General features: G+C 40.6%; 1 protein-coding gene across 1 annotated transcript in view; it reads left to right on the top strand.

Annotated features, from left to right (window-relative positions):
- cspg4ba (chondroitin sulfate proteoglycan 4ba) overlaps window positions 1-21,587 on the top strand; it is a 41,133-nt gene that overhangs the window by 7,208 nt on the left and 12,338 nt on the right. Inside the window, exons 3-6 of the mRNA XM_028458199.1 lie at window positions 8,460-12,032; window positions 12,742-13,215; window positions 13,448-13,624; window positions 20,466-20,664. Of these exons, the coding sequence (XP_028314000.1) occupies window positions 8,460-12,032; window positions 12,742-13,215; window positions 13,448-13,624; window positions 20,466-20,664 (4,423 nt within the window). The remainder of the gene's footprint in view (window positions 1-8,459; window positions 12,033-12,741; window positions 13,216-13,447; window positions 13,625-20,465; window positions 20,665-21,587) is intronic.

Genomic DNA, 21,587 nt, shown 5'->3' with positions numbered 1-21,587 from the left:
CGTAGTATTATAGTTTTCTTAAGTTTAAGGCTTCATATGGTTTTATTTATTGTCCCCAATGTAAAAACATGATGTGATGTTTGTGCAGGAACAGCTTTGCAAATGGAAAGTTTGAATTTTAAACATAAGAGACTGGACGTGCTGCCATTTAAAGAGCAGTGTATTCCATTTCCCTGTGTTTATAGCTTTATGGGGACTTGAAATGAGTTTGTTTATTTTTGTTTATTAATATTCATGCATGTATCACATTGCCTTTGCACATTCATCCGCATTATTAAAGATGAAAAAAACATTTTGTAATTATGGGAGATGATGAATTCTATCTCAAAAACTAAATTCTTAACGGCATTTTGAGTTTCTGTGAACAATTGGAGTCTATGCAAAAATTGCATTTTTTTTCAACTTATGGATCAAATAAATCATTGTTAAAAACAAATTACCAACATTCTCATGCTAAATTGATTTTTGTCTGAACTGGCTTAGTCAATTAGTGAAGCTACATGAGATATATTCTCAATTAACTCAGTGACATAGAGGATTTTTCAGCTCATAGATCATTTCCTTTTCTGCCTAAAATTACCATGCCTTGACCATTGTGGCTATTGCAGCAGCTATAATTAAATTTAGATTTACCACCCAGGTGAGGCAGGGTTTCATGTAAAGCACTCTTTCCTTTTGGAAGTGTTTGAAAATAGTGGTTTCCCAAAAATGTTAACCCCCCTCTTATTGCCTCTGCAGTTTGCTGAAAGAGTAATTATTATTTTGTATTTTCTGAGCCTCAATTCTGTTTATGTCTCTATGTTTTCTACTAAGTTCTAAGTTCCTGTTTTCATTTATAGGCGATAATTTACTCCGACCACCTGAAGCAGGAGACATTTTATTCCTAATCTTATTAAAAATGTTGCTCAGCCTTATAGTTTATTAGTGTAGCACTCATTATAGTCAGTCGTTATGGGCTAGTCATTCTCATCATCTACTGCAGACATGGGAAACTGGCGGCCCGGGGCCCCATGCAGCCCTAATGCTAATTTTCTGTGGCCCACAAAATGAACACACTAAAAGACTTGAAAAACACATAAAATGACAGAGAAATACAAAAAGAAACAGCAAAAATACACAAAAGGACAACAAATACACTCCAAACAACTATAGATCTACAGAAAAATAACCAAAAATGGCAACGTAAATACACACACAAAAACAACACACTCAAAACTACAACAAAATGTACAAAATGAATTTTTAAAACACACAAAAGACCACAAAAATTTAAAATTACTCCAAACACACACAAAACGACAAAATAAATGCAAAAGATGACAACAAAAATACAAAAAAGAAAAAAAAAAATACACAAAGTGACTCCAAGAACACACACACAACAACAAAAATAAACAAGACAACTACAGATAACCAAAAAATATCCAAAACAAAACAACGTAAATACACAAAATGACTCCAAACACACTCAAAACTACAACAAAAATAAATTATAAAAACACAAAAAGACAACAAAAACATAAAATGAGAGAAAGTGACTCAAATCACACACAAAAACAACAGTATAAATACACAAGATGACAAAACAACAATAACAATACACAAAGTCTTGTGTTGCAGAAGAATACACAGAGACCCCAAACACACAAAAATACATAAAATGACAACAAAGATGCCTAAAATGATCAGAAAAAACACACAAAAAAAACAAGAAAAATACACAAACTTGTTGACATGAATGTTGATAATGTGGCCCTCAGACAGACAATACTTTTCAAATAATTATTTACATTAGATTACCTTTCATTGCTATGTCAGTGACACACAGTTGCATATATTTCAAAATCCATGACCCAAATGATTTGATTTTATTTAATAACCACATGTGTGATAACTGATGTTTCACTCAACAATTCATAGTTTCTAGTTTTTCCCAGATTAGCTCTTGTAACTTCATCTCTTCTAGACTTTGTCAAAACTCACATTTATGCATTAGAACCTTTAAAATAAAAGCTACTCGTAAATATTTGGGAACAGTGTTAAATTTAATTCATACCGATTTGATGACAAAACCTCTATTCTAATCATACAAGAAGATGTGGCGTCTTGGCTTCCAACGCAATCTGATTCTGTGGTATGATGTTCAAAAATAAAGGCACTTGCTCTTCAAGATTGCTACTCAAGCATCCAGTAAGCATTTTTGCCAGTCCAAATCAACACAGAAAAGAAGGACGTAACCGCCGGAAGCCTTTTTTCTGAAATGCAGACAAATTTGCTTGAAGCGCATGAAGTCCCGAGATATTCACTGTAGCGGTTTTGCTGCAAACTTGAGAAATCCTTGTGACTAAGCTTCTATATGCGTTTAAATTATTTTTCTCCTGGGAATGAATCACAATGACAACAATGCTACATGCCCATGCTTCACTAAGCACAAGGGCTGAACTGCATCTCCCTGTTCTTTAAACCTGCACCAGCCTTCATTTGAATGTACTTTTTTGTGCACGTGCACATTTTCCTTAGGCCAGGATCTCGTTCCACATTAGTTAACAGTGATCGTCCGTTCCCCGTTAAACCCATGCAAGGAGAGCCGGAACCTAGTAGCAAGCCTTGACAAGCGCGCCATCTAAATATGTGTGCATTTTGACATGGTGACATGAGGATGTAGCTGAAGGCAAAGAGAAGATTTTACCCTTCCCGTTTTAGTCTGAATCACAGACAAAGCTCACTGTTATTAAAAAAGGTGACATCACTGAGGATAGTCTCAATAGCATTATTCTCTTTCCAGCTGTGATAGTGTGTTGTTCTGTGAGTCATCAAAGCTGCAGTCGACTCACACTTGAAAAGGTCAGAAAAATGTTCCAGGAAATAAATTTTTTTTTCTGTCATAGCTAATGAATAAAATCACACTGCTTTTATTAGAACATTTTTGGAACATTATGTTAAGCCCTCATTTGTTTGCAGTAATTATGATAAACACAAACATGACATAGAAAACAAAATATATGGGACTAAAGAAATCACTAAGGGTGTCCCAATACAAATCCTTAACTTCCGATATAATTGTGTTAGTGTTGGCCGATGCCAATATTAATCCGATACATACAATATTAGCATTTGGGATGTCCCGATATAACTTTTGTACTTTCGATGCGATACCGATATTGTAGCCTTGAGTATTGGGCTATATTGATCCGATACAATATCAGCACGAATCATACATACTTTTATTACTTATTTTGTAGTGTGGAATGTTAGAAAAGGCTTGATGAAGTCATGTTACTCAAACATAACAATAGTCAGCAACAGTAGGTATGAGAAAAACTGACCCATTTATTATTAACCAATTGGTTACATACATTTTAACCTTCAACATAAGGTCTACAGTATTCTACAATTTAATAAATATAACATGATATATATTGGAGATTTTAGATGCAGTCCGATAAAATCCGATATTTGTTTTCTGGCTGATATCGGACTGATGTCCAATATCAATATTGGATCGGGACACCCCTAATTAGCATGAATCAAACATACTTTTATTACTCATTTTTTTAGTGTGGAAATGTTATTACTCAGAATAATAGTCAGAAACAGTAGGTGTGAGGAAAAACTGACACATTTATTATTAACCAATGGGTTACATACACTACCGCTCAAAAGTTTTAGAACACCACACTCTTTCCAGTTTTTTACTGAAAATGATTGTTTATTGTGTCATTGCACTCTGAAATGGAATCCATGAACAATACTGTTCACCTGATGCTCCTGAGGGTCTGGTACCACAGTGTTTTCCAACACTGCTTTTATGCAGACAGTGGGGGTTGGAAGTAACCAAGAAATGTTGGAACACCTGTAGGAATGAGTAGCACCAGCTTTCAAAGCTGATTCAACCTTCATTGCTGCAGAACAGTTTTAAATTGTTAACCCACTTTGTGTTTCCCGAAAGAGGCCTATTTGTATAATTCTGAAATGTACATTATTTTTCAGTTTTATTTCATAATATTTTGTTAGATGTCTCACTATGGGATGTCACCTCTGCTACATTCCTCAGAATACCTATTTTACTTTGCCAATCCTGATTGGCTGGTGAAGCACATCAGCAGAGAACCTCCCACCTCCTATAAGAGGAGGGGACGAACAGGTGCGCGTCATTCTTAAACCTCTTCTCCTCTCAGCTACCTCGCATATTTTTGGCTCTGACCAGTTTATCTGTTCGCAGGTGGGATTTTCTTCTTTTCCTGCCGACGAACGCTGGCAGGGCTAACGCTTAGCTTTGGATTACACCAGGTCGGAAGGTAAGGTTAAAAGGCTCTTACTTGGTTGCGCCTGGTGAGTGCTGTCTTTCGCTGATGCAAGGCGTGAAGCTCCGAGCTGTCTGCTCCCTCCAATTCTGCCGCTCCGGTGTGCACGTTGGCTTCAGCGGCCTCTCACTACGGTGACAGTTCCGCTGCTATCTCTGTGCCGCACGACCAGAGCTCATGGACCCCAGCTCACCATAGCTGCCATCCCAGACCATGGCCTGTGACGCCCCGGGGCTCCTGCGCACGTTGGTCTTCCTCATGGGCCCACACCACGGTGTTTGGCCCAGACCCAGCTCCGCGGTGTACGAGCTGCGACCCAGCTGCTGTTCAGAGGCAAGGCTGTCCCCGACGTCTTGGATGCTCCCTGCTAGCTCCCATGCTAGCCGCCACGTGGTAGCACAAGCAAAACCACCTGCTCTCGTGCCTGCATCAAGCAGCGATGGGAGACAAGGCTCCTCTGATGGAGGGAACGGGATGCGTCATGGCTCGTCTTTGTCCATGCGGTGGAAAAATATCCAGCAAAGATGGACACCTGCCTGGGCGTCAAGCACGCCCGAATGGTGATCTTATGAGGTGCGAGCAAGGCCCCTCTTCCTCCACACACAATACTGTCGCGGTGGATGCAGTGAAGACGGTTCCATGGAAACTGTTGCTGTTCACGGCTCCAGCTGAGGCTCTCCACTAATAATAATAATAATAATGGCTTGGATTTATATAGCGCTTTCTTCGAGGAGACACAAAGCGCGTTACAGAAACCATTATTCATTCACACCAGTCACCACCATACCGGTGGTGGTAAGCTACAATGGGCCACAGCTGCCCTAGGGCAGACTGAACAACTGAACCTGGCAGATATCTCCCCCCCTGACGAGGATGTCCTCGTTATTGACTGTGGAGAATTTGATGGGGACTCCTCCGACCCTCTCCGGGATGGACGAAGGGGACGAAGTGTTCATCACTCCGGCCCGCGGGGGACTGCCTGCCTACTTCGCTGCCTCTCGGGAGGACATGGAGGGCTGCACACCTGTCTCTCATCCTCCGAGCCGTGGAAGTGTGCAAACGCGCTGCTGCATGACTGGCCATTCCTTGGCCCGCAGTTGCTGTGGAAACTACCTGGTCCCGCTACGAAGGAAAGAAGCTCCTTCTCTCCAGAGGCGCTCCAAGACAGACTCTCCCTTTCTTCGCCAAGGTTCTCGAGGAAGTGGCTAGTCCTTGGCAGATCCACCCGTTTACCGGGAGGGCCCCAGTTGCAGGCTGCTCCATCCTCGACTGCGAGGCCATGGAAGCCCGCGGACTGCTCAGGATGTCGCAGGTGGAACCGCTCGTCGCGGCGCACCTGCTCCCACTCCAGCCTGCTGTATCTCCACGGAGACCCATGCTGCCATTAAAATCAGACCGTGTCCAGTCAGACCGGTCCCATAGGACTTATCAGGGCCATGAATGTCCTCTCCCTCCTCACCGCCTACCAGGCTGAACTTTGTGAGGATTTCGCTGCGTCCCAGGACACTGTGATAATAGAGGAGATGTCTACAGTGACGGATGTGTGCCTGCATACCCAAGGCTGCTCACTCCAGACTATGGGAAAAGTCATGGGCAATATGGTGATCCAGGAGCGTGCTTGCTGGCTCGACCTTGCGAAGCTAACAGACGCCGAAAGATGTGACATCCCATATGCTCCAATTGTTCCTAAGGGGATTTTCGGCTCAGTCCTATCTTCCATGCAGCGGTGCTGCAAAGGTAATAAGAGGGAGGATGAGGCTCTGCGCCTATGCCTCCCTAAAAAATCTCCGCTCACATCTCCGCCTGTGCGTCAGAGAACAGCCCCACAGTTCCTCCCTAGGGTTTGCTGGTCCAGACACCGAGACCCTCCACAACGTCAGCGGGGCCCGCCTGCCTGGCTCGGGAAATCCTCGGCCCCAGCTGCTGCTGCACCAATGCAGCAGTCCCAGCACACACAGGCACAGAGAAAGAAAAAGTCGGCCTGACCTCTTTCCTCTCTCACCCTGAAGCTGAAGCTGACTGTTCCTCGTTCGCCAGCTGTTCCGCTTTCACGCATGCTTCCACGGCCATCTCACGCCTTGCTCTCCCCTCTGCCAAGGCTCGGCCCTCTAATGACCGGGAGAGATGGACAGGTTCCACGGGATGGGTGGCTGTTGCCCCCTCGTGCAAGTCCAAAAGCACTCACACACGTCACGCCGTCTCGTTGCTCCCTGGTTCTCTGGCTGCATGCAGCCTGACCCCGAGAGAGGGAGTCAGCTCTCCCTGTACTCTCTCAGTGAGGGCACCGGAGTGCCTGACCTCTCTTTCCTTGAGGTTAGACAGATGGAAGGCGTTCACAGCCCCGCCCTGGGTGTTACAGACGTTATCAAAGGGTTAAAGACTACAGTTTGCGTCTGTCCCTCCCAGTTTCACCGGCATAGTGCACTCCCTGGCCTGGTGTAATTCAGCCCTTGTGTTGCAGGAGGAAATTGCCTCTCTGCTGCAAAAAGGAGGGATTTCAGTGGTCCCTCCCGGTCGCTTCCGGAAGGGATTTTATTCCACGAGGGGGGGGACGAGGGGGGACCAGGATTTGTCCTATCCGGGGTTTATGAGCCGTGAACAGGGGTCTCGGGAAATATGCTTTCAGTGTGCTCCCCTTGGCGTAGACGCATTAGCGCATGCGCTTCCCCCCACCGGCTATGATTCCTCCCACCCTGCACAGGGTGAGGGAATATGGCTATTTTCTGATCCTGGTGGCTCCCCACTGGCCGGCTATGTACTGGTTGGTGGAGATTTACCTGCTGCTCTGTACGCAGGGATCTGCTGTCGCAGGCGGGAGGCATGGTTTTCCATTCACGCCCAGAGAGTGGTGCTGTGGGCCTGGCCCCTGAGTGGCGCAATCTGTCAGCTGTAGGGTTATCACAGGACGTGATCTCTACCATGCAGAGTGCTCGGGCCCCCTCCACTAGGTCTCTTTTTGACTCTAAGTGGAGGGTGTTTGAGAACTGGTGTCTCCAGGGAGGCCACGTTCCTTTTCAGTACCCGGTGGGTGTCATTCTTGCAAGGCCTGATTGACAAGCGCAAAGCCTTTTCCACAGTGAAGGTGTATTTGGCGGCGATCGCTTTGCGGACAAACCAGCGCTGATATGCAGGATTATGAAGGGTGCGCGCAGGCTCCTCCCCGTGTTCAGATCGGTGGTTCCACCATGGGATCTGGCGGTGGTTCTGGAGGGTCTTAAGGGACCCTCGTTTGAACCAATGGGTGAGACGGAGTGTAGCAGAGGTGATATCCCATAGTGAGACATCTCACTCATTATTCATGGAACCGGGGTTACAAAAGTAACCTATAGTTTTGGGTAACCAAACCTTTTTTTTAACCTCTGGCTGTTCAGTACTTAACTATGTACCATTTCAAGCTATTCATTGGAATTGCACGACTTGAAATGCAATAAATAACTGGAAAGATTATGGTGTTCTAAAACTGTTGACCGGTAGTGTACATTTTCAATTCAATTCAATGCCTTTATTGTTATTATACATAGTATAATGAGATTCGATAGCTTCTCCAATTTAACCTTAAATCCAAACTGTAAACATAAAAGTATTCTACAATTGAATACAATAAATAAGTTAGAATATCCTGACTAACTAACCCTAACTTGAATAAATCCACTAAAAACAATGCACGTTATATCAGAGATTTTAGATGCAGGACGATATAATCCTTTTTTTTGTGCTGATATCGAGCTAATATCCGTTACTGATATCAGAGAAACCCTTTCAAAATACAGGTCTAAATAATAGTCTGCTGGTTAGTAAGTAAGTCAGACACTTACCATAATTTCAGACATGTTTAAAGTACTGTGTTAAAATTAATTAAATAATTAAAAGAATACAAAATGTGAAGTTTTCATGTACAAGAAGAAACAGTAGGGAAAAGGTTTTGAGTGTTACTGATGCCCTCTGAGCCTGTCTGTGAGCAATAGACTGGCCTTTTATTCAGGGTGGGTGACTCTGCCCTGCTGCAACTGCCTTTAGAGTAACCATATGTCCTTTGGAGCATATTAACAAAGTTTATGTTGAAACATTGTTAAATAATAACTCATGTTGGCTTGTGTATACTTTACTTTGCTCTCAAATGCTGATTTAGTAATCCAGTTTTGTTTCTTTCTCTAGTTGAAGCTGAACCTTGGATCTGGAGAACAAGTATTGAAATCCGATCGAGGCACCCAGCTCAATGATCTGGCCTGGCATTCTGTGGAGGTCCATCATGTGCAGTTCAATGTTACACTGACTGTTGATAAAAACTCTCACACAAGTGTAATAATGCCTGGCTCTCAACGCAATCTGAACATTTTAGATGGTCTCTATGTAGGAGGTTCGGGGAGCTTGGACATGAGTTATTTTTCCAGAGGCCTGGTTTATTTCCGAGGATGTATGGAGGAAGTTATCTTTAACGAACACGACCTGCTGTCTTCACTAAGGCCGTACACTGGATTTAAGAGTGTTCATGAAGTGTCCTTGGGTTGTAGTCCCCAGTTCTTTGCCACAGAAGAAGACCCCATCAGCTTCTTTAGCTCGAGGGCGTATATTTCCTTTCCATCATTGAAGCCTCAGCATGACATCACATTTCAATGTGTTGTCCACACTTCAGCAAAAGAGGGAATCATTCTTTACAATTCAGCCAGAGAGGACTATTTTATGGCTGTGGAGATACAAGAAGGATTACCAGTGGCCATTGTTGGAAAAAGTGGGAGCAAAACTGAGCTCCGATCGCTCACGTTCATCAATGACAGGAAATGGCATTCTATTAAATTGCATTTGAGCTCCAAAAGCCTTCAATTGTCTGTTGATGGAGAGACGGTGAAAGCAAGCATTGCCCTTCAGACTAAAGTGTTTCAGCCTAAAGGTCACCTGTTTGTTGGAGGCGTTGATGATGGCACTAGATCCGAAGGTAGAGAAGTGGGACTTAACTCAGTATCTGGAAAGCACATCAGAGGGGGATCATTCAAAGGATGCTTAAAAAACATTGAAATCAACAGAGTTAGGAGGGGACTTTTCAATGCAATAGTCACCAAAGATATCTCTGTTGGTTGCGAACCTGAGAAAAGTTTGGAACCATCAACAACTGTGGCTCCAACAAGTGCACCAGCAGCTCTTTTTCATTTAGTTACACCAAACACACTATCAGACATGTCCACTCTTGGTCCAGGTTTGAACAAAAGATACGGGTCAAATTTTGTGCAGCTTAAACATCTTGTCGTCCCGGAGGGTGGTCGAGCATCTCTGGAAGCTAAACACATCAAGATCCTTTTGGATTTCAAGACGCTTGGCATTCGACAGTCTCAAATTATGTTCAGAATACAAGAGCAACCAGTTCGAGGTCAGATAAGGTTCGATGTTGATCCGGACCAAGAGGAGAACACTTTCAGCATGTTGGATCTCTGGCACGGGCGAGTAATGTACATACACGGGGGCTCCGAAGAGCCAGATGATTTCTTCTTTTTTTCAATTTTTTGCAGCAGTAGGAAGCAAGTTCCTGATTATCTCAAGAGCAGTAAGTTGTACCGCTACAATATTTCAGTGACTCCCACCAACGATGCCCCTGAGCTGAGTCTCCCTGAGGGAAATTTGTTTGTAATTTTGGAAAACTCAAAAAAGCACCTCACCGCAGATGTTCTCAAGGCCACGGACATTGACACGGACAACACAGATCTATTCTTTTCAGTGTTGGGGAACCTCAATGCGGATGCAGGGTATTTGGAAATTGAAAGCAAACCTGGTATCGCTGTGACCTCATTCTCATATAAAGACTTGGAAGAACAGAAAGTATTGTATGTCCACAAGGGGATTCGAAACTCTAGGATAGTTCTTAGAGTAAGTGACGGGGAAAAGGTGAGCAACACTGTCGTTTTAAGGATCATGGCTGTTGCACTGGAGTATGAGATTGCCAACAACACAGGCCTCCAGATTCTTCAAGGAGAAGCGGCTATAATTGGCACCCAGCAGTTGGCTGTGCAAACCAATGCCGTGAAACAAGTCGTAGACATTCGATATGATGTCATCGAGCCCCCTCAATATGGAGAACTTCAGAGACTTCACTCACGTGGTGAATGGAGACATACAGACTCATTTTCACAAAGACTTTTAGAAAAAGAGCGTCTTCGGTATGTTAGCACTTTTGAAGACATCCAAACCTCCAATGCATCTGATTACTTTAAGTGCAAAGTTACCGTGGCTGCAACGGAAACCACTGATATACTTTTCCCAATTACCGTAACGTGGGTGAACTACCACTTGCTTCGAAATGTTATGATGCATTTGGACAAAATTAGAAAAGTGACTCTGACATCAGAGCATCTTCTTGCCACAGCTAAAGGTATCAAAATCTCAGAAGAAGACCTGTATTTCCGGGTTCTGACAACACCAAAGAAGGGAAAAATCCTGCTTGACTCAACTGCTTTGAGTAAAAACTCTACTTTTAGCCAAAGAAATGTAACCGAGCTACAGGTACACTATGAGCTCGTCGACAGACCTTATGAGGACACAACAGACAGGTTTAAATTTCAACTGATTTCTAAGCATGCTCAGTCCCAAAATTATGATTTTCAGTTTTCTATTAAAGCTGACATCAACAGCGTGTTTATTAGAAATGAAGGTCTTTCGATTCTGGAGGGAGAGAGTAAAATCATCACAAAAGATGAGTTGTTTGCAGAGACACTGAGTACAAAAGACATGTTTTACTCGGTCATTAACAGTCCAGGACATGGAAATTTAGCCAGAATTACCCAATCAAATTCAAATGCCAGCTTTAACAACATCTTAACCTTTAGTAATCAAGATGTATTAGAGGAGCGGATAATGTACATCCATGATGACAGTGAAACGACCCAGGATTCATTTAGTTTCATAGCTTCCACCAGCCAAGGATTCAAATCATTCATAGCAGAAGATGAAATTGGCTCCAAGGAAGGAATCTTTAATATATCTGTAAAATTAGTCAACGACCAAAAGCCAGTGCGTGTTATTGACAAAGTTTTCCATGTCGTGAGGAATGGACAGAAGATAGTGACAACAGAGGATTTGTATTACGCTGACAACGATTCAGATTTTGACAACAGCATGTTGATTTACACTCGACATGGAATCCCTTTGGGGGATCTTGTCCTCGTGAACGATACGACTCATCGACTCTTCCAGTTTCGACAAAAGGATTTGGAGGAAAAGAAAGTGTTGTTAATTCATAAAGGTGCGAGCACTGGCAGGTTTGTGCTCTTTGTCTCGGATGGAAAAAACTTTGTATCAGGCCTTTTAGACATCAGTGCACAAGATCCTTTTTTAAATGTTGGCAATAATACGGGTCTGCTTGTTCAGAAAGGACATTCTGTGACTTTTTCAAACAACAACTTCAGTGTTGTATCCAATTTGGATATCAGAGATGACCTGGAAATCCTTTTCACCTTAGAGGAGGCTCCCAAGTATGGAGGTCTTTATCGTAGTGTAGAGAAGGTGAAGTCATTCACCCAGTTGGACTTAAAGGACGGTCTTATCTCCTACCAACACTATGACAGTAAACACCTGGCCGACTCTTTTAACCTAACAGTAAAGGCTAAAGATCTTCAACTCACAGAGCGAATAAATGTAAAGGTCTACCTGGAAAGTCATCAGAGGCCACCCATTGTGCAGCATCACAACAATCTACTGGTGGAAGAAGGAAAGCCTGTAAAGATTGGTCCAGCTAAATTAGAAGTAAGTGTTATTTTACTATACGTCTGTCATTCAGTAATCTGTCAATGAGCAATTTTTAAATGTTGTGTAATTCCATTCTGTAAAATGTGATCTGAGCATCAAGTTATTACCCTCCATCATCGCCGTTTATTTGCTTGTTTGTTTTTGTTTTGACAAAATTTTAACCAAAGACGAAGATTCCATTACATTTTGGAGGGGATCCAGATTAATATACAGATTCTGCATCTGTTTCAAAAACATGTAAAAAACCAATCTGTCGTCTTTGGTGAAATTTCAGAAATTCATATCTCGGCTAATAATTGACAGATCTTTATGAAATTTGACTTAGTTATGTTGGCTTGGTTTCTGAATTGTGGCACTATACCGAGATCGCTGATCCAGATAACTGCCAATATCTGAAAAAGAGGATATTTGGCACCTGGTGGAGGTTTGTGCTCCGAGTGTTCTTGTTTGATGCAAAATGTATTCGTTTTGGAAAAGAAGGTAGTCAACCTGGCATTTTTGGCACTCTATTGCTCTGAATCAATAATCTCGTTAGTATTCAATAGTAGTTGTTTTTGTTTTTGTTTCAAACAGCAAAAGTTAAAAGATCTGAATATTGAATAGTTGAAGTGATGCCAGACAGCTTTAGAAACTCAAAAGGAAATGCGGCCTAGTAGGAAACGGGGCATCTCAGATGTAACCACTGAATGTTTTCTGATTTTTGCAGGTCACCCACGAGGACAACCTGCCATCTGAGATTGTGTTCACAGTCCAGGTAGCCCCGTCTCATGGCTTTCTCCGGCGTTTTGTTGATGCGGAGGAGCGCTACATCGGAACCGAGCGGAACTCTGTCAAGACCTTTACACAAGATGACATTAACAATGGGAACATCCAGTATGTGCAGGTGGAGGCCGAAACCGTCAACGACACCTTTGTTCTCCATGTCACAAACGGAGTCACTGATGTCAGCGACATCACGATGGCAGTCGACGTTATCCCGAAGAACATCCCACTTCGGGTTTCCAATTTCACTCTAAATGAGGGGGGGTACAAGGCTCTGACAGATGAAGTGCTTATAGTCACCAATCGACACTTTAATGGAATCAACTTCCTTTATAGTTTGAAAATTCCTCCCAGTCACGGTCACATAGAACACTCTCGAAATCCCGGTGTGGCTTTAACTTCATTCTCCAGGAGGCAGGTGAGATATCTCAATCTTATTTTTCATTTTTTGTTTAAATAGAAATAGTATTGTTTGTCCATGAATGTTCTCACCTTGCATGTTTCCTGATGCCTAAATCTCTGTGTGAAGTCCAGTGCTATCATATACATGTCACACAGTAGAACAACAGATGACCTAGTTGTCAGAGAACATTAGCCTAGTCTCGTAACCCTTACACTCCCACTCTCAATCATCTTCTTAATCTTTAAAGGTGGAGCACGACTTCATTTACTACGTTCATGACAGCAGTGAAAGCTTAGCTGACAATTTCACTGTGGTGGCCAACGACACGGGCCTGAGGAAGCACAGCATTGCCCAGACAGTGTTCATCCAGGTTACAGCTGTCAACGATGAGCCTCCTGTCATTACAGCCAACAGGGTCCTGAGGGTGAGTGTGCTCTGCACCTTTAAATTTAAACTCTGCACACAAGTCGGTCTGGCACCAAAGGATTTCAATCAGAATATTTATTTTCATGTGTAAAGTGTTACGAGTTGACTAGTTGTCTCAGTGGCTCATTAAGGGAGGTGATTATTATTGCCCTGTGGATGTCAAGGTCAGGCACACTGAAGTACATTTGATACTCCCTCAGACATGTGAGTGTAGTACGTGTGTTTTTTTTTTTTCTAACCATATTTGCATATGTTATCTAAGGTTAACACTATCAGAAGTGCAAACTTTTTGTGACGTTTTTGCATTGTTTTGTTCTTACAGAAAAATAAAGGGTAACACTTTACTTAAAGTTTTGTACATAAGGCTGACATTACGCTCTCATTATTATGACATGACACCTGTCATTAGCATGAATAAGGTGCCATGAAGGTTGTCATTAAGTGGCAATCATTACCCTAACCTTTACCTAAAACTTAACCCTACCTAACCCCCTTCGATCCCTCCATCTGACCCAAAAATTCCAACATAGCTCCAAAATTGTCATAATTTAGCAAACGACACTTAATGACAGCCTTAATAAAACTTAATAAAAAAAGAAAAGTAATAATACATTAATTATTTTTGCTTAATTGTGACGGTCACCAGTTCTCCCTCGGGAGGGATAAACCGGACTTTATTAGAAGGAAAAACATAATGTAATATGAGTGTAGTACATTTAACAAAGGCCTTTTGTTTCCATTAGGAATTCGATTTACCTACCAGGTAATTAAGAAAGATGGAAAGGTTTGTTTTTAGTATTGGCATTTTTTTTTCTTTAATTTTTTTGGGGGAATTTTATTTCAGCAGTCTTCAGAAAAACAAAAAACTTCAGAAACAACACTTAATTATCTAACTAATCAGCCGAAAGGGTGCAGGTTGAAGCAAAAGCTTATAGACACCTACCCCATCCATCCATTATCTAGATAACATGAAAAATATAATTATGGAAACTAATATTACCATTTTTACAATACACATTCAATATATACTGTATTCTACACAAAGTTTTATATATAGAGTTTATACATGCACATTAACCATATATACACATACTGTATACACATATACATACATACACATGCGTGTACATGACATGTACATAATATTAATATATTTTATACCATTTTATTCATATTATATATTATCTTGGCAACATGAGTTACTTTTGTGATGTGCTAAATGTTTTTACAATACATTTATGTATTGCATACAGTAGATTGTTTCTATAGCCGTGACCACATAATGATGGAATTAAGCAGGAGCTTAATTCAGGCACTACCGTCAATGCTCAGCCCAACTCTGCAAAGAAAGGAGAGACTCTGTGATGTAAATTACTGTAGAGATATTCAAACCTATTGTAATAGTTAAATATTAATTTTCTTTTGAACAAGTGCAATCAATGTAATTAAAAGCCAACTTTTCAGCCTGCCTATGAGGCAGACGGTAACTCTATGAAGTCCTATTCTTTAGTCTATATTTGTATAAAAGGCCTGTCAATGGAAGAAATGTCTCTTATTCCAACTTCCTCACCACCACATATAAGACTAAAGAACTTTAAATACACCAGATGGCTACAACATCAGCAGAAAGGAGAAGTTTTTGGTGCAAATATGAGAAAATGCAGAAAAAAAATAGGACAAGTCCACAATGAATGCCTTGTCTTTTTATAGTCATATCAGTAGTAGGATGCTGATGTTGGAACAGCCAGACAGGAGGCCTAGAGGAAGACCAAAGAGGAGATTTATGGATGTAGTGAGAGAGGACATGAAGTACAGAGGATAGGGTGAGATGGAGGCAGATGATTGGTTGTGGCGACCCCAGAAGGGAACAGACAAAAGAAAAAGAAGATATGTCAGTGGTTCCCAAACTGTGGCGTCAACAGCTTTGCTGAACATTCAGCATGGAAAATAGAAAGTTATTTTCTGTTTTAAATATGTGATTGCACATTTTGTTGTTTTTATGAGGTTTAAAGAAGGATAGTCACTTTTTTAAAAATATTTTTCACTAAAGCTTTCATTTCTTTTTACACATTTTGCTGAAAGATTTTCATTCTTTAAAGGGGGCGCAACAGAAAAAGATTGGTAACTATTGATATTTGCATGGATTTGTACCCCAATAATCTTATTGTAATTCTGCAAAGGCTGATAATTTTCCAGCTCCCAAAGGCACAAAAATGGCCCACTCTTTTTGCATTAAACAACATGTGTCAAACTCAAGGGCCAGGGGCCAAATCCGGCCCCTTCAGGAGAAAGTAAAAATGACGGGGAACACATGAATCCTTGTGTAAATAAAATAATCAACGCTGAATGTAAAATATCTTTGAGGCATTGCTTAGATGATATTTCAAATGACATATGTACTGAATCAATTCCAGATCATCTGAGTGTTGAATGGTTAAATGCCATGGCCTGGAAATAGCAACACACGCCCTCAGTTTCTACTGCTTTACTTCTTATTTAAAGACGAATAGCCACGTCATTTGTATGTTCATGACTTATACTCCCATTGTCAGGACTTCTTTGTGCGATGTATAGTTTTTAGAACACATCTCTGTTTAGTGCTTTGGGTTTGGATGTTTATAGCTGAAATACGTCTCTGAAGTGTTCTCTAGGACGCTATTGTCTGAGCAGCTTTGCCCTGGATGCTTCACATTCCTCTGGGATCTCACAGACTCAGGAAAGAGAGGCAGACATGCACTGATCTCATCAGGCAGCGATCTGAAACAGCTGAGCCTTAAACTACAAGAACATACTTTTGAAACAAGTATTTCTAGATTTTTAATGTCACTTATTGTATAGCTGTGAATTATAGCAAACACAAGCGTGGGGAATGGATGTATTAGTGACCACTAGGTGTCTCTGTTGCTGGTACGTAATATGGTTTGTGCAAGACCGGCAAATTAAACTAGCTTCGTAGCTACACAGAGAGAAATGTGTTCTCTGAGCTTGGGCAACATGCCATTATAACAAATGAGCTTGATTTATAATCACCAATTTTATTATTACTCGAGTCATTCCAAAGCATTTTACATAATCAGCTACATTCACACATTTATAAACCAACAGACCAAAAATCATAGTCACCCAATACTCATGTCAGAATTGTTCAGTGTTTGTCTGATATTTGAATATAAAATGACACGAAGATGCTTCTTTAATAATTAAAGCTCACAAAAATGCACAGAGAGAGAAAGAGAGATTCAAGAAAAGCAGGAAAATGTTTCAAAAAGTGAGCAGTTCATCAACAAATATTCACAACAACTGAAGGGTTGAGCATGAACTGGAAGGTAAAACATGATAAAGAATGAGGAGTGAGGCACTGTAAGACTTTTTTGACCTTCATGAAGAAACGTTTCAGAGGTTGTTTTGAGGAATTTAAAGAAGAAAAAAAAAGTTTTGTAATTGCATGTGAGCTGAAAAAAACTAAGACGTTCATATTAGGGGTGGGCCGATATCTAGCACGATTCATTATTGTGAGGTCATCATTATCTTTTGTGTTTTATATTCAGTATTAACCTTAAAAAAAAGTCAGATGATGACCTCGTTGATAACTAGGGGTGTCCCAATCCGATATCGATATCAGATATCGGTCTGATATCAGCTTGAAAACTTCTGAAATTCCGATTAAAAAAAATTAAATTAAAAATTAAAAAAAATTTCCCAATTGATTTTTTTTTATTTATTTTATTCAATTGTAGAATACTGTAGATATTATGTTGAAGGTTAATAATAAATGGGTCAGTTTTTTTCATGACTATTGTTCTCTGAGTAACATCACTTGATCAAGTCTTTTCTAACATTCCACACTACAAACATTTATTAAAGAAACATAAAAGTATGTATAATTCATGCTGATATTGGATCAATATCGGTATTGGCCGATACTTAAGGCTGCAATATTGGTGTCAAATTGGAAACGAAAAAGTTGTATCGGGACATCCCTGTTGATAGCCTGTCAAAGAATATTTGGATGTGCATCTAGACTTTAATAAACTAAAGTTCCAAAGCAGCAACGATTTGATTCCAGGTTCTTTTCCTTACATCTGGTGACAATGAGTGATGATGTTTGGTTTATCTGTGCTGTACGGTATTATCCAGGGAGGGTTGAGTCTTTTCCTTTTTACTTGTGTGTTGTTGTCCAATGTTGTCACAGTAGATTAGAATTGGTTTGTCTGTGACAGAAAGTACCTGCTACTGTGCTGTCGACCTGTAGTTCCCACCTTTGTCACATGCATCATCCTTCCCAGAGCAGGAGCTGTGAAGTGTTTAGTCCACCTGCTGCGTAATATAAGGAGCAATGTGGACAAGGAGACAGGACTGAGATCTCACCCTTTGTTTAAAATGTCAGGAAACAACATTTGACAACATAAAAAAGCAGCTTCTGTGGACGCTACAGTCAACGGTGTTTATTCTGACTTAAAGGTGACGTTTAACACCATGGTTTGTCTGCCAGGGTTTGAATCAATGTGTGATGAACCTTCAAAAACGACCTCAGTGTGACCAAAACTATGAGCTTGCAGTTGTTTTTGTGACTAAACGCCACAGTTCTGCTCCATTGGGTACAGACAGACTAGCAAACTAAAGTAATAAGTAACCCAAAGCTTTACAGAAACCGAATCATGGCAACACATTCACCAGATAGTGAAAGAACACTATCAAAACACAGGCATAAATAAACATAAATATGTAAATTACATATGGTAATACAAACAAATATTGTTGATTAAAAAACTATCATTTTTACTGTTTTTGTTCTTAGTAATCCCATGTTTGTCTCCTCTACAAATTTAAATAAGTCCTAAAATAAATATTTTAATTTCAATGACATTATTCATTGCAGAGCTGTGTTAAATTACTAATTTTTCCAAAAAAAAACAAAAAACCTTTACACTAGGTTGGGGAACGTAGGTAAAACACTGAAACAGAGTCGCTGTTTTAAATTCACTCTAGGAGTAAATGTTTGTATTAGCCTCTGTTTGGTGGAGTGTTTTTGATCAATTGTTATTATTATGTCTTCTTTTTTCATATTGACTTAAATTATTCTTTTTTAATCAAACACAGCGTAGCTGAATCTGAAATGGTGAGCAATTACAAGTTTGAAGACATCCCTACTGGACAATTATACTGTATCTGATAAAAAGAAAGTCATTGTGTGTTTTTGCCCTGATTTAATCTTATTAAAGTTGATATATACATAATAGGAGATGGACAACTTTTATGAGAGTGTGATTGTATGATTTAAGGGCCATGTTTTGTAAATGTACTGTAATTTTTTGTGTTTTTGTTTTGTATGTTTCAATTTTCAGCTTGTGTATTTTTGCTGTCCTTTCATGTATTTCTGTAATTTTTTGTATTTCTGTAATTTTTTGTGTTTTTTTGCTGCTGTTTTGTGTTTTTAATTTTTTTTGTAATTTTTTGCTTGGACTTTCGAGACTGCGCAAAATTAAACAAAGGGCTGCATGTGGCCTCTGTATCCCATGCCTGATATAGAGCAGTGGTTCTCAAACTCAAGTACCCCTTTCTCTTATTTCTGAATGCAAGTACCCCCTACTACATTTTGCTCAGTGTACTATGAAAAAACAACTATAGAGCATAATGATGGAATGAATGAGTAATAACACACATTTTAAATAATCTAACTTTGTAAATAAGTGGAATAAAACTATATTTAGTGCCTCCTGAATAGATATTTCCAGTCATCTCCCTCCTGGTGTTGGACCAACACTAATAACCCTTGTATTTTCAGTTCCTGTTCTAATCAAGATGATTTCCATCATCATTATTATGATTAAATTTCACAACTAAAAAATAATCATTATAAAAACCCATATTTTTAATACTTTAATTTGTTAATTTTCCACTCTCTCTCTGAAGTAGCCCCTGTACTGCCATTGCGTACCCACAAACACTGATATATATAGGATGGGGTGATTTGTTAAAGAGGAAATATCTGTACTAACTAGAGAACCATGGATGGTAATGATGGCCACATGTTCCTTCTTTCACCATGGCAGCATCTGGCCTTGACTTAAATAATCAAATATCTGCAGCTCTTCACACTTTTTCTCATTGTCAACGAGTCTCTCCGTCCTTTTGCTTTCGAATAAATATTTTGATCTTGCATAGAAGCAGGACTTTGCAGAGCTCTACATCCAACTATTTCACATGGCTATATTTAGTCCAAAGATGTCCTTGATTCAAGCAACGCTCAAGTGACATTTCTCCTCAGGTTGTTATTGTCTTACCATCTCAGTGCATGATGTGGATATTTTTATCGTAATTGTGCTCCAGTGGATGATCTGCTGTGCAGGGGAAGTGAGGAGTGAAAAAGGAAGAAGCATGTGGGAAAAAGCCCTGCAGTGGGAGTAACAGTTGCAGTGTCCAGGGTCCTTTGTGTGTGTGTGTGTGGTGGTGACTGACAAGGACTCGTCAGCTGGTACTTGTGGTACTGTTGGTCCCGTGCGTGTCCCTCACTGGTTTGGGCTTAATCTGCCTTGAGCTCGATGAAGTCAAATGTCCTATAGGTGCATCAAAGTCAGACAAAAAGTAAAGACGTCTTCCAGACATTTCACTAGGAATGGTTTGATTCCTTTGAAGACTGTCATCTCTGACTAGGGATGAGTCGCAGTTTGTAAGTAGATATGGCAGCGTTGCATTCCATCTGTCAGAATAAATGTCAGACTTGGTTTGAGCTGTCAAATGTTATTAAACTCTCCAAACATCCACAAACCCCTACAGGTCCGTGGTTCAGTGTGGATCACTGACGGCAGCTGCTCTGTCCTTGTCTGTCATTCGTCCAGGTTTGGGTGTCGTCGGTCACAGAGATCCAAGCAGAGGATCTAAGAGCGCAGGACCTGGACACACCGCCTCAGGAGCTCCGCTTCATGGTGACCCCGCCCAGCAATGGACACCTGTCCGTGAAGAGCGCCCCCATGAGGGCGGTGCTGAACTTCACCCAGGCCCACATTGACCAAGGGCAGCTGCTGTTTGTTCACAAAGGTACAGTGATTTTGTTTATCATTCATTCATACAGTGGAAAAAACACATAGTTGGACCAACTAAACACCTAAAGGATTTAAAATGTAAGTACACTCTAAAAGAATCAGAATAATTTATTTATTTATCAACCACTTTTTTCTGCTGAATACATATGAGTAGGTATGTAGTAATACTTATTATCCCCCGCCACAAAATGTGGAAGAGGGTCATAGGTTTGAGCTCCTGCCGTCCGTCCGTCCGTCAGTTGAATGATTGATGATGAGACAGGCAGAAATGAATGCTGAATTACTGTATAACAGACATGGGCCTGGGGGCCACATGCGGCCCTCGGCCTAAATTTGTGCAACTTCCAAAACGAGCACACAAAATGGTAAGCAAATATCACAGAACAGCGGAAAAAATTACTCCAGCTACAACTGATGGACACAAAATGTTTTTCAAAAACACGCCAGAAATGCATAAAATGAAAACCAAAACGACAACAAAAACACACAACAGCAGAAAAACACACATTTCTTAAAAACACAAAAACGACAACAGAAATACACAAATTGATTCCGTGTACCCCAAAAATAATACTTGACTAACGTACAGATATTCAAACAAAGTACTTACGTATAGTACATAAGTAATTTGCTGTTTGGTTGTCTAAATTTAAATGTGGAAATTGAAACAGTTATCTGAATTAAATGAAGCCTTAAGAATTCCTCGTCAGCCTTTCAATCTAGAACTCTTAGAGTGGGAGCAGTAATTTATCACAGCGGGGACGCAAACATGTGATTCTATCTGATCTGAGGGCCACATTATCAACATACATGTCCGCATTTAGAATAATGGCTGATCTGAACATTAATACAAGGAAGAAGAAAATAGCGGTTGTCTGTTTTTGACAGCAATTTGTGTGTTTTGGAGTCATTTTATTT

The sequence above is a fragment of the Gouania willdenowi genome, chromosome 9 (genome assembly GCF_900634775.1).
Source record: "Gouania willdenowi chromosome 9, fGouWil2.1, whole genome shotgun sequence".
Taxonomy (NCBI): domain Eukaryota; kingdom Metazoa; phylum Chordata; class Actinopteri; order Blenniiformes; family Gobiesocidae; genus Gouania; species Gouania willdenowi.
Note: the sequence above shows the minus strand (reverse complement) of the source record. Positions and strands in the feature narration are given on the sequence as shown.